This window comes from Nothoprocta perdicaria, unplaced genomic scaffold (genome assembly GCF_003342845.1).
Source record: "Nothoprocta perdicaria isolate Ctin4 unplaced genomic scaffold, notPer1 scaffold_143, whole genome shotgun sequence".
Taxonomy (NCBI): Eukaryota; Metazoa; Chordata; class Aves; order Tinamiformes; family Tinamidae; genus Nothoprocta; species Nothoprocta perdicaria.
In genome coordinates, this window is record NW_020454572.1 from 1583387 (window position 1) to 1595766 (window position 12380).

The window sequence follows — 12380 nt, forward strand, 5'->3', positions numbered from 1 at the left end:
CGTCAGCAAGTCTCCACTCCAACCTCTTGCTAGGACAGGTCTAGGATAGGACAGACCCGGCTTTGTCTTCAAAGCTGAGTCTTCAAACCTTCCAAGGGTGGAGATCCCAGCTCTCTGATGAGATTTCCCAGGGCTAGGCAATCATCCTGCTCAGTCTTTCTTTCCAGTGCCTCCTAACTCAGATCCACATTCGACGTCCTTTTTGCTATATTGCCTGCTCCTTCCAGGGAGGGGTTGATTCAAAGTCTTTGTAGCTGTAGGCTGCTGTTAGCTCTCCCCCTCATCTCCTCCCCACCAGAAGAGCCCAGCCCAGCTCTATCAGCATCTCCCCATAAAATATGTGCTATCCCCGAGGGCTGAGCGTTGTCTGGGCTCGAGCTGCAGCAAGGGGGGCCCCACTGCACGTCTTGGAGAGCAGGAGGCGGAAGGGGAGGGGTGCCAAGCAGTCTGTGGTGGGTGCCAGCTAATGAATGGGTCTGGGAATTGGCACTTCCAATGGAAAAAAGCTGTTTATCGCACCCAGGGATCTTCCCCGGAGTCGCTCCTGCCTGTCTCCAGTCTTCGCCTTGGTTGCTCAGAGCTGCCCACCTTTGTGCCCAAACCTGCCACTGGGCACGAGACCAAACATCCTGCCTGGCTCTGGAGACCTCCGCCTGAGCCAAGCTCCCCAGAGCCAAATGCAGGCGCCCTTTGGGATAGACCACAAAAATGAGCAGAAGGAGCCTTGGAGGGATGAGGTTGTGCTCAGAAGAGCTCAAGAAGCCCATGCTCTGAGCGGCTGGGTCCAAAACCCCACCCTGGCAGAAGTTGCATGGACCCAATCTTGATTTTGGTCTCTTGGGCGATGTTCTCCAGATATTCTGCTGGTGGCTTGGTGGCCATGGCAAGCAGGATCCCGGCAGTTTGTCAGTGAGCCCCTGGCCTGTAGCCACCACAGGGATGAAGAGCTGGCACACGCAGGGCTGAAACCCCACGTCTTCCAGCCTTCGCCCATGGCCACGTGCATGCAGGGTCCCTCTGCAGGAGCTGGTTTGCTTGGGAACATCAGGCTCAGCACAGCAGGGTGCCCACAGCAGCACCTCCCACACTGGTTGGCCTGCTAGACTCAGCTTTATAACCCCAGGCAATAAAATCACCTCCTGCCTCGGCACGCTCCTAAAGCGGCCGTCCCGTTTGCTCTCGTGTCTAGACGAGCCCATCCCACAGTGGAAGCCGGAAACTTAGATAACATATAGAAAAAGGGATTGTATTTAACAACCCTGGCACGAGCGCTGCTCCAAAGCASTAGGGCAAAGACAGGTGGCTTTAGGCTGCAGCCACATTGCCTCCTGCAGGGATGGGCCTAACAGGGACGGGACTGACGGTGGTCCAAAAAACACCTCCCAAAACTTCAAGGATTGTATTTCCAGGGCTGATAACCACCAAGTGCAACGTGTTGCTGCAAACAGCGTTTTTTGCCCTAAGAAAAAGCCTAACTCCCCCGGAGCGCTGCCTTGGCCAGCGGCCGGATGTTCCGCTCCGTGCCAGCAGCGAAGAATGCGCAGAAACCTTGGAGCAGGGCTCTGACTGCAGCCCRACCAGGCAGCCCTCCCCGAGTGCAGCAGCGGCTCCGCGGGATCCCGGCGTGCCTCCCGCCCTGCAAAGCCGCCTCCGCGCGGGCCGCGAGCGCGGCCAACACAGCGAGCGCTTGTCTGCTAAGGCTGAAAGAAAGGCAAGGGGCATGGCAGYGCCTCCCACCGCCCTGAGCTGCCCAGCTCCGGGATGGAGATCACAGAGTCACAGAATGGCTAAGGTTAAGGAAATGCCTGGACTTAATGTTCCCAGCACGGAAAATCCTGCCGGATATGACTCTGGCTGCATATCCAGGAATAAGGGGAGCTTCCCCTCCTCTCACATCTTTTCCTTTCCAGGAATTYCTGCATTCCCTAGGGGAGAGAGGAAAGCGAACTGGTGTTTCTGGAGAATGGAGGTGCTGAGAAAAGCCCRCCAGCAGCTCAGTGGACCGAGGAAGGGTGTGCAGAGCAAAGGGGTTTTGCAGCTCCAGGAGACTCCCGCTGCCGCGCGCTCCCGGCTCTGCCTCCATGCAGACTGGCCTGGATTTGTGCTTGGGTGCTGCTGCGAGGCTCCCGTTATGGCCATTCTGGTCCCCGAGATGGTGCAGAGACGCTCGGGCATCGGAGCCGGGAAATTCTTTGACATCCTCATGCCACCTAGCGGGACCTTCATTAATGACAGCGCAATCAAGATCGCTGCCCTGGAGCCAAGCATTTTGCCAGCTGTTAAGGAAACCTGCCCTTGTCTGCAACTCCCCCAAGAAAGGTCCCAAAAGGCGGCAGGGAGCACGGAGCTCCACGGGACCCCTGCAGGGCTCACAGCACGGGGAGCTCCAGCGTGGTGTCCCMGCGAAGCCCTTGGCTCACTTGGAGGTGTTGGAGGAGGTGCTGGCGGAGCTGCGGTCCGTCCGCCGGAGCACAGTGTGGTACCACAGGCAGATGAAGAGACCTGCGGGCAGAAAGGCAAGGCAAGAGTCGCCATTGGGATGACCAACATGCAGCATCTCCACTGGCCCCAAAAGTCCCCCAGGCTCTTGTGGGGCACTGAGGCCTCAGCTCATCACTTGTCCCTCCCGTGGTGGGGAGAGTGCAGCCCAACGAGCACCCTGCTGCTCCCAACATGTGGGATTTTCCCTCTCAAAAAACCCTTCCCAGGCCCACTGCTCCCACTGACCCTGCAAGGAGTTGAGGATGGTGAAGAGGTAGAGCTGGGCCACGAAGAACATGCCGAAGCTGAAGAAAGCCAGGAGCCAGGTAGTGCCCAGCAGGCACGTGAGCCCCAGCACTGTCGCCCAATCCTTCCTCGCCATCCCCTTCTGTTGCCGGCTGCTCCTCAGCATCCTCACGACGGCGAGCAGCACCACGGTGTTGAAGAGCAGGACGAGGCCAGCGAAGCACAGGGTGCTGTAGTGAGCTGCCCGGCTGGTGAGCCAGCACCTGCGCAAGGGAGCCCAGCTGAGAGCTGAGGAGCACCCAGGCACAGCAGATCCAGGCCAGAGGAGCCAGGAGGGAAATTTGCTTGAGGAGAAGGGCTTTTCTCCCCCGAGAAGGGCATTGGAGGGGGCAGGGTTTCCATAAAAGCCCCGTATGTGGAATGGGACAGCCCTACATTGGCAGGGAGGACAGTGCCATGCAGTCACGGCTCAGCAGAAGAGCATGGGAGGGATGGAGCTCAGAGAAATGGTGGTCTTGCAGGGAGCATAGGGAGAGTCCTCCCACTTCTGCTGGGCCTCGTCCCCGTATCAGCAGCACTGCGGTGGCATCCCAGGACACCAGGCACCTCCAGCACTCACATTGTAGCATTCTTGTAGCCATCAGCAGTTTTGATGTCCAGGTATCCATAGGTGTCTCTCTTGAAGAGCAAAATGCCAGTAACTGCCAGAGCTGGCAGACCTGAGGGGCAGGAGACAGAATCTGGTCAGGGRAGAAGACAAGGCAAGAAATCCCAGCCGTGCTCATGGGAGAGAAGCAGAGGAGCCCAGAGCGCCTGCAGACAGCGATCRTTGTAGTATGACACAGGGGTCCCAGCATACGGACACTGCGAGCACCATGGCTGGTACCTCCAGCCGTGCTCATCTCCTCCTCTGACCTCCCTCCTGGCAGACCCACCACCAGCACCGGTTGCTCCTCTTCACCCATCTGTCCAAAGGGGGATGTTGTGGCAGCCGCAGTGACCACAGAGGCCACACTCACCCCAGCCAAAGAGGCACAGCTTGAGGAGGTAGCGCTGGACATAGGTGTTATAGACCTTGATGAGGAGGAGATAGAGGTGGAAGGCCTCAGCAGCCATCCAGGCCAAAGCGCAGAGCAGGCTTGCGTGCAGGAAGGCGGCAGCGGCTCGGCACAGCCCCACGGTGGCCAAGGCCAGCGGCTCGCTGAGCAGGAACCCGCTGTTCAGGAGGAAGAGCGCGCCCAGGAGGTTCATGTGGATTTTGGTTGTGTCATCACTCTTCTTCCTCCTAAAAGACAGGCACAAGAAGAGGGGTGATGCTGGAGCACTGAGAAGTCTTCACCTGGCTTGTTCTGGATGTCGCAGCGTCTGGGACCAAAGCAGCCACTGTTACCTGAAGATGCAGTAGAGGAGGATGGCAAAAAGTGAGGCAGTGGCCGAGATGGAGCAGCCCACGATGCTGATGTAGGTGAGAGACACCAGCTCGGCCTGGCTGATGTTGCTCGGTGCAATCTGTCCAAGGAGGAGAGAAGAGGCTGGGCTTAGGATCTGGCAGTGCGGGGCGCCAGCAGCATGGACATGCCAACCCTGCAGCAATCACTCTCCTAACAAGACACTCTTCCAGACAAGCCACGGGCATCCATCCTACCAGCAGCACAGCAAAGTAGGTGAGGTGGCTGCACCGGCACAGCACGGTGCCCTGGCTGTGCCGGGTCTCGCAGCCCTCCGAGCTCCAGCTTCCCAAGCTCCTGCTGCCTGCTGGGGAGAGAAACGCCGTTGGAGAGGCAGCATCAAGGGCCCGAGGACACCTCACGGAGCTGACAGGTGAAGGGGTGGGTGRTCAGATGAGGGCCCTGTTCCATCTTGGTCCTCTCACTGAGCTGCCCCTGGGTGGTTGGGCAGTGCCACCAGGGACAGTGGCACCAAAGTGGCCACACTCTGCTGCCCCAGCCACCRATGCACTCACCGGCTCTGTCCTGCCAGAAGACACAGGTTGCGTTGGAGGTGTCCTGGTAGGAAGGGCAAGGGGGACATTAGTGATGGGAGGTTAAACATCAGTGAAAGAGGAGGTTAGAGATGGGGCAAGACTCTGCGCTCCCCAAGGAASCCCCTCCAGGTAGCAAAGCACCATCTTGCTCGTAGTGCAAAGTGGGGAATATCTCATTTTTTCTGAACTCAAAGGAAAATCCTGGTGCTTGGGGTCACTCCCGCAACCCTCACACTTATCAGCCCCCTTCCTTCCAGCTCTGGTCCTTTCCGGAGTAGCCCCCGCATTGATGGCACCCAGGCTCCCGCACTCACCAGCACTTTGTCGTGCCAGAACTGGATCTCCACAGGCTGTCTGAGGCTGGTGATGCTGATGTTTGGGAGGAAGGCTCCCAAGATGTGGTCATTGAGCACAGAGCTGTTGTGCTCATCCTGCAAAGGTTCCCAGAGGGAAGCTGAGCTTTGGGGTGGGTTGAGAGATGCAGCTGCTTTCAGGTCACTGGAGAGGAGCCCCAAAGGACATCCCTGTGGGCTGCCCTCGCTCTTCCTCCACCACAGCTCACCTGGAAGATGCAAGGGCTGTGGATGTAAATGCAGATGAGTTTCTGCTCCCTSTCTTTGGCCTGGATGCCCTTCATCAGCTCTGCCGGGAAGCGCATGGCATGCGATGGGTGCCTTCCCTGCTGCCTGCCCTGTGCCTGCAGAGGAAGAGGAGGAGAAGGAGGAGGAAGAGGAGGAGGTAGCTACGCTGGGCTGGGTCAGCGCAGCGGCTGGAGGACCTTGTGGCTGAGATGCTTTGGGCCATTTCCAAGCTCTGCTCCCAACCAGCCACTAGAGGAGGACAAAGGCCTGTGCTGTCTCTGGAGCGCTTGGCCCTAATGTCACCCTTGGGTGCTGCGCTGGCTGGCAGAGGTGGTGGTGCCAAGGCCGTGGCGGGGCCTGCAGGGGCCCCCAGGACCAAGGCACGCAGGGTGACTGGACCCCTCCATACTGTGTCCCCATGGTTATCAGCATGGGCCACCACCACGTCCCCCAGCCTGGGGACAGCTTACGGCCCAGCACGCATCCCCAGCTCACTGCCAAGGTGCCACGGATGCATTTGGACTCTCACACCACGACATTTCTCCAGTCCTACCTGGTCTCCCCCCACCTGGAGAGCCCCTTGGCAGCAGCATCTTGAGGTGGCTCCATCACATAAAGCATCTGCCAACAGCAGCAGCCACAGCGCTCACCCCTCGAAACCACCACGAGGGTCAAATGGCTACCAGCCCCACGACTTTGCACAGAAACCTTTCCTCCCCAGACGCACAGGGAATTCCCAGGGATCATTCCCAGGGAGCACAGCAGGGTTTGGGGGCTAGGAGAGGAGCCTGCAGGTTCTGACCATCTCATTGGTGACATTGATCCCAGTGAAGCCCCGGGCGCTGAACTTGAACACGTGGACGTGCACGGTGCTGGAGCTCACAGTGAGCTGGCTCTGGTTGAAGCTGGCCTTGACCAGCCGTTGCTGCAGCCGGTTCAACCTGCGGGGCGAAACGGCGGGTCGGGGTGCACGGGACGAGCGGGTCCCGGCTTGGGGCGCGCTGGGGACGGGGACACAGCGCCCACGCACCTCACCATGCTGCCAACGGGGCTGCTGCAGTTTGCCTGCAGGCTGGAACCCAGCGTGGCCACGTCGTTCTCCACCATCCCCAAGTCTGCATGGGCRAGATAAGAGCAGCTTTGCCAGCACCTTGCGGGGGTGCCGTGAGCTTTGCCTTTGCCCCCAGCTCCTCTGCCTAAAGGCACCGCACTGGATTTGGCCCAGCRAGCAGGCTGAGCGCCAAGCAGGAGGGAAAACCGCCTGGCACGGCGGCCGACACCCCAGGGATCCTCCTGTAGGATCCCCTTGTAAGTGGGCGGCCTATGCCCAAATCCAGGGATGCCAGAAGCGGGAAGCAGGTTCAGGCCCTACCGTCCAACTGCAGGGCAGCCGTGGCGTGCGCCAGGACGAAGGCAGCAAGCAGCTGGGCCTCCATGTCCAGGGTGCTCTGCAAAAGACACCCAGGCACCCGTGAGGGCTCCACTCGTGCCGGGGTGGCCGTGCCGAGCGAGGGGAGCCGGGAGATGCCAAGGCCGTGCCTGCCCGGTGCGTTCAGCCATGCACAGCCGGGTTAGGAGCCGTGGGATGGATCCCACACCTTGGGCACGCGCCCGCTTGCAGGGCTCACTCCCGATGGTTCTGACAATGCCCTTTGGATCCATCCAAGGCGGCCCCCGCCCGCCCCRGGCGCCGTGGCGAGGAGCCGGCGCCGCAGCCGCCTGCGAGGCCGCGATGCAAATGCCGGGCGCGGGCGCAGAGCCGCGGCGGCTGCGAGGCGCCCGCGGGTGCCGGCGCTCGCGGCAGCCCCAGCTTCCTGGAGCGCCCGCAGGCCGGGCCACGAGCGACGCTGCCGCCCTTGCGACGGGGCTCACGGCGCCGCGGGAGCCACCGCAGCGCCGGCACCGCGGCGAGGTGGGGACAGGGCGCCTCGGGAGGCTCCTGCTGCTCGCGGAGGTACCGGGAYGCGTTACTGCTAATGGGGGCTGCAGGGAGGCTCCTTCACGCTGTGGGCRCTGGCGACAGCGAAGGGCAACCAACTCGCGGCGGGGAAATGACCCTTCTGCTGTTGCGTTGCAGCATCCTTGAATGGCTGAGGTTGAAAGGGACATCCCTGTGTTCCTCCCAGGTGGYCTGTCCCCTTTTCCCGTCTCCAGACACTTCCTTCCTCTGCCTGAGCTTTGCCAGGAGCAAATTGCCCACCCACACAGGCCTCCTGCCCCCTCTGCCTGACTTGTTACTCTTAGGGAGGCACCAATCTCGAGCTTGAAAGAAGAAATCCTTGAATGTTAACCAGCTCTCTTRGACCCTCCCTYCTYCTAGGGCCCTAGTCCATGGGCTTCCTYCAAGCAGGTCCCAGAGGAGGCCAGTGTTGCCCACCTTAAGTCCAGAATTGTGATCCCACTTTCTGCCCAGCTTCCTCCTTGCACAATCCCGAACTCCATCATCTCATGCTCTCTGTAGCCAAAAACMCCCCCCCAACATTCACACACCTCCAAACAGTCCCTCTTTATTCATTAGCACCAGGTTCAGCCCCTCTCCTCATTGCCTCCTCCACCACCTGTGTCAAGAAGCTACCCGGGCTGTTTGTGCCTAGCTGGGATGCCTTGCAGCCAATAGCAGGGTGCTTGACGTCCCCCAGAAGAAGGAGGGCACGTGATCGTGAGGCTATTTCCAGCTTTCTGCAGAAGGTCTCAGTGCCTTCCTCTTCCTGCTGAGGTGGCCTGCAGTAAACGCCCTCCGCAGCGTCTCCCGTGTTAGCTGCCCCTTAAGCCTTACCTGCAAGCTCCCGAGTGGCTCTTGGTGCACCCCAGGCAGAGCTCAGTGCAGTCCAACTGCTCTCCCACGTGAAGACCGACTCCACCAGCTCCGCTGCTCTTCTCTCTCTCCTATAAAGCATGTAGCCTTCCATGGCATCACTGCAGTCACACAACCTATCCCACCACATCTCTCTAACTGCAGCGAGATCAAGGCCCTGCGACCGCACACAGACCTCTAATCCTTCCTGTTTATTGCCCGCACTGCGTGCATCGGGTGTGCAGGCGTTGCAGGGAGGTCAGCACGARTGCAAGGTTCTCCAGCAGGGTGCAAGAGGATCCTCCATACTTCTGCCTTTCTCTTGGTGCATGCACTCGCTGGAGATAAGGAGAAAGCAACCTGCGCTTCCAAACGCTTGGCTTTAACCCCAGAGCTCAGCAAATGCCGCTGGGTGGTTCAGATTGCCCTTAGTTTCATGAGCACCCGTGCGGAGGAGCAGCCGGGTAACAGCCCAACGCGTGGCTAAGTCTTCCCTCACCTACTCCTCCACTGCGAGGCTTCAAGAGGAGGAGGATCCTTCCTCCTCCAGCGAGAAGTGACCACTTTCCAGCCTCCTTCTGCAGTGATGATGATGATGGGCTGGATCACAGGGCTCAGAGCCCTCCGGTGACTCCTCAGCTGGGAGCGCTGGGTGCCCTGGCGTGCCCGGTCCCCCAGAACGCCCTGTCTATCTGCCGCTCATCTGCTCGGTGCTGCGTGCTCTGCTGACTCACCTGGGCGCCCTTTTGAACCAGGCGGGTACCCGCACCGCTCAGACGCTCGCCCAGCCCGGATGCTCAGCCCAGCCCTTCGCCCGTGCCGGRCGGGAAGACGGCAGAGAAGTTCAGGGCAGGAACCAGATGGTGAGGAAAGCCTCAGGGCCGCGCGGCGGGCAGCAACGCGGGCTTTCCCRCACTCGCTCGCCTTCCTCTTCTCCCGCTTCCCCAAGGGAGCACAACGAATTTACCCCCCCTCGGCTCCCCCCTTGCACGTTTTCTTATCTCACCAGGCTCCGTGGGGTCTCCCTCCACTCCCTCCAGCCGTTAAGACGCCAGCAGCACCGAGGAGGCCCTTGCCCACTCGGCAGGGCCGCGGGCGGCTGCGGCCCGGCTCCCGGTGCCCACGGAGCGCCRGGCAGCACGGCAGGGCTCTGTGCTCTGGCAGCAGAAAAGGAAGTGTTCGTATGCAGACGAGCTGATTAAATCTACAGGTCTCTTACGTTCCCTTTTGCTCGGTCTTTTTTTTTTTTTCTTTTTTCAGAGACTCCCTGTGACCTGCGGAGCAGCCTGGAGCAACGCGAGGAGCCTGTAGGGCACCTATAGCGGGTTACGGCCACCGCTCAGAGCGCTGGGGACGGCGGGCCGCGCCACGAGAGCTAGTGCAAGAGGAGCTGCTGGGACAGTCGGCGTGGCAGCGATTTGGGGACAGTTGTGCGTGGCAGCGATTTGCCAAAATGGCCCCTTTCCACCCGCTGGATCGAGGTCTGGTTGCGCAGGGTCTGGTGGCTTGAAATGCCAGTCCTGGGCGTCTGGGCACAAGCTCTGGGCTTTTCCCTTTATTTCCCTGCTCCGTGGCTTAGAGATGGAGCTGGAACGGGCCGGGAGCTGCGGTGCACAAGGTTTTACCCCAGGGTGAACCTGCTCCACGCTCCTGCTTTGCAACCCAAGCGCAGGAGCACGCCCAACAGCTGGCMCCAAAGCATGAGGGTTTTTGCCTAAACAAACACCTCGAATTTCTGCATCCAAAACAACTTTTGCCACAAAGTGTTGTTTAGCCTTCCTTTAAATGAACGCCTTCCACCTCCCCTCCCATGTGCAATGGGGAAGCTTTTGTGGGATCGCAGCGCGAGCTGCCTTCCACCTGGCGCCGCTTCTSCCGCTCCTTTACGCTGGGTAGGAGCTAAAAGACACTGAGTTTCAGGACCTGGTTTGGCCGCCTCTCCTGTGCGTGGGCTGCAGRGCCCGCCGCCGTGTCGGGACGGGGAAATTTCTATTTTCAAGGCTAACCGCAGAAACTACAAATGTGGGAGAACGATCCGTTTTCTCTCCCCYCCTCCCCAAACTGTTTTTCCAATGGAAAAACCCAGCTTTGGGGCTGGTTGGGGTTGGATGCTCCCGCAGGGACACAAGTGCTTTGGGGTGGTCGCGTTGCAGCCGTTTCGGCCAAAAGCCGTCCAAGAGACGGGAAAACTCCGCAGGCAAGGACATCTTCACAGAAGGAATCCCTGCCCCCCCGCGGGGTGGGATGAGGGGGGRACGATTCTCTGATGTCTAATATAGGGTTGAAGCCGAAAGTGCCTCTTGTGCCTGCCAGCACCCTCTGCTGCGGGCATCCCTGTGCGAGCAGCCCCGGGTGCAAGCCCTTGGGTGCAGCACCCCGGGGTGCAGAGAGCCCCACGTCGAGGATCACCCCCCGCTCCGGCTGCCGGGCGCTGCAGGCGCCCCCGGCCCGCCCCTGCCGCCGGCCGGGGGAGGAGGAGGAGGAGGAGGAGGAAGGGCAGGGAGGGAGGAGACTCCCGGCGGCCGCGCCCGGGCCCGCGCGGCTCCCGCACGGCCGCGCACACACCGGTGAGCGGCGCGGGCAACTTGCGGGCAACTTGTGCGGGCGGGCGGGGGCCGGGACTCGGGGGGGCGGCCCCGACGCCCAGGAATGCGGCTCGCTCCCCCCGCCGCCCCCGCGCGCGGCGTCACGGCGGCCCGACTGGCAGCCCCGACGGCCAATGGGGAGGCGCCGGGGGCGGGACGGCGGCGGGGAGGGGGGTGCGCGGGAAGGCGGGGGGGGGCATCGTGCGCGCCGTCGCGGGCCCCGCAGTGTCCCCGGCCCCGCAGTGTCCCCGCCGCCGCCTTGGCGCTAGCTGCGGAACTTTTCCCCAAACTTTTCCCCCAAGGACCGCCGGGCTGGCGCTTTCCCGTGCCTGGATGTCCCRGAAGGTTTGGGCAGGGGAAACCCAAAATGCGCCGAGCAGTTTTGGTGGAGCAGATGGGAGGAGCGCGTTCTCCTGAGGAGCGCGGGATGGCCGCACGCTGCCACCCGGCCGCCTTGGCCACCGGGGCTCACCGAGCAAACTGCTCCGCGTGTCTCTGCACCCCCCGCTCCCTGGCACCGCTGTCCGGCCCTGCTCGGACTGCACAGCCCGTTTTGCGGGCGGCCCATGCTGGAGAGGTGCCCCCAGACGGCAGCCTGGCACCCCGGCTCCCGCGTCCACGGCTCCTCCGCTGGTGTCCGGCTCCGGGCAGCTGCCAGTGCCACTGGGAGCCCAAGGCCATTAGGCTGCGGGCGGACAGGCCTCGGGCTCTRTATTTATCCCATTAGCATCGGCAGTGGCTGCTGCTGAGGTTTCCCGGAGCGGTTCACCGCCTTGGCCAGGCCCTGGGCCGTGCCGCTGGCCGTGGGTTCCTGCAGCCGGGCAGGATTCGCCTCCGCGGGCGCGCTCGGGCCGCCGGGAGCGAGGGGGAAGGGAGGGGACGGGGCCTCCCCGCTGCCGGACGTGGCGTTTAACCCGTGCTGCTGCCGTCAGCCCACCGGCCATGGCATCCCSGCGCTCCGGAGCGGCCTGAGCCATGGGGTGAGCAGCATCCTGCTTGGGATCCTGCGCCGGCTTCGCAGGGACACGCGGCCGGGATTCACCCTCCGAGCACTGTGGCACCGCATCGCCGGCTCTGCGACGGGCTTGCAGGTGGCCTCGGGCACGTGGCACCGTCCCACTATTGGTGGCTGCAAAGCAGGGAGGGCGCAGGGTTACTTGACAGATTGGGGSATTTGAAGCATCTGAACAAGCCCTATGTGGGAACGGGGTGCAGGGGCTCAGAGCGCAGCTGGGCACCTTGGTGTTGGGGTGTTTGACCTTCCAGCCTGGACTGGAAGATGCTCCAAAGGACCCACCCTGCCCCAAAGTACCCACCCACTGGACCCAAAGGACCCACCCACGGGGGTCCCACGCTGTAGGAGGTGTCCCATCCCACCGAGGCATCTGCTTGTGGGGATCGTCACTGAGCCCTTGGGCGACTGCGGTGGCGTTGGTTCCACTTGCAGGACAAGCCGAAGCCGTGTGTGCTCCAAAGGCACCAGTTCCACTGGGAGGAGAGGCAGGGCTCCCAAGGGAGCTCCGCTCCACTGCCACGTCCGCTCGCGTGGGGACATGGCGCTCGCCTCCCCGTGGGGAGCGGAGCCCCGTGACGCCTCTGCTCTTGCCCACAGGTCCCCGCTCGGCGGCCGCCGGCGCTGAGCAGAGCCGTGCGCGGCCATGCCGAGGCGCCCCGCGCCGCCCCCGCCGTGCTGAGGCCTCCCCGCCAGC

The 12380-nt window shown here is 62.0% G+C and overlaps 2 protein-coding genes across 2 annotated transcripts in view; one reads left to right on the forward strand and one right to left on the reverse strand.

Annotated features, from left to right (window-relative positions):
* Positions 1-2151: 2151 nt before the first annotated feature.
* Positions 2152-6728, reverse strand: ADGRG5 (adhesion G protein-coupled receptor G5). Its single transcript, XM_026034356.1, has 12 exons — positions 6665-6728; positions 6323-6407; positions 6095-6233; positions 5274-5402; positions 5026-5142; positions 4691-4733; positions 4373-4479; positions 4118-4236; positions 3747-4012; positions 3347-3446; positions 2728-2990; positions 2152-2502 (listed from the first exon to the last, which is right to left on the reverse strand). The coding sequence occupies exons 1-12, from the start codon at positions 6726-6728 to the stop codon at positions 2417-2419; spliced, it is 1518 nt and encodes a 505-aa protein (XP_025890141.1). The 3' UTR covers positions 2152-2416.
* A 2811-nt stretch (positions 6729-9539) lies between these two features.
* CCDC102A (coiled-coil domain containing 102A) overlaps positions 9540-12380 on the forward strand; it is a 10667-nt gene continuing 7826 nt past the window's right edge. The window contains exon 1 of the mRNA XM_026034357.1: positions 9540-9572. Within this exon, the coding sequence (XP_025890142.1) occupies positions 9540-9572 (33 nt within the window). The remainder of the gene's footprint in view (positions 9573-12380) is intronic.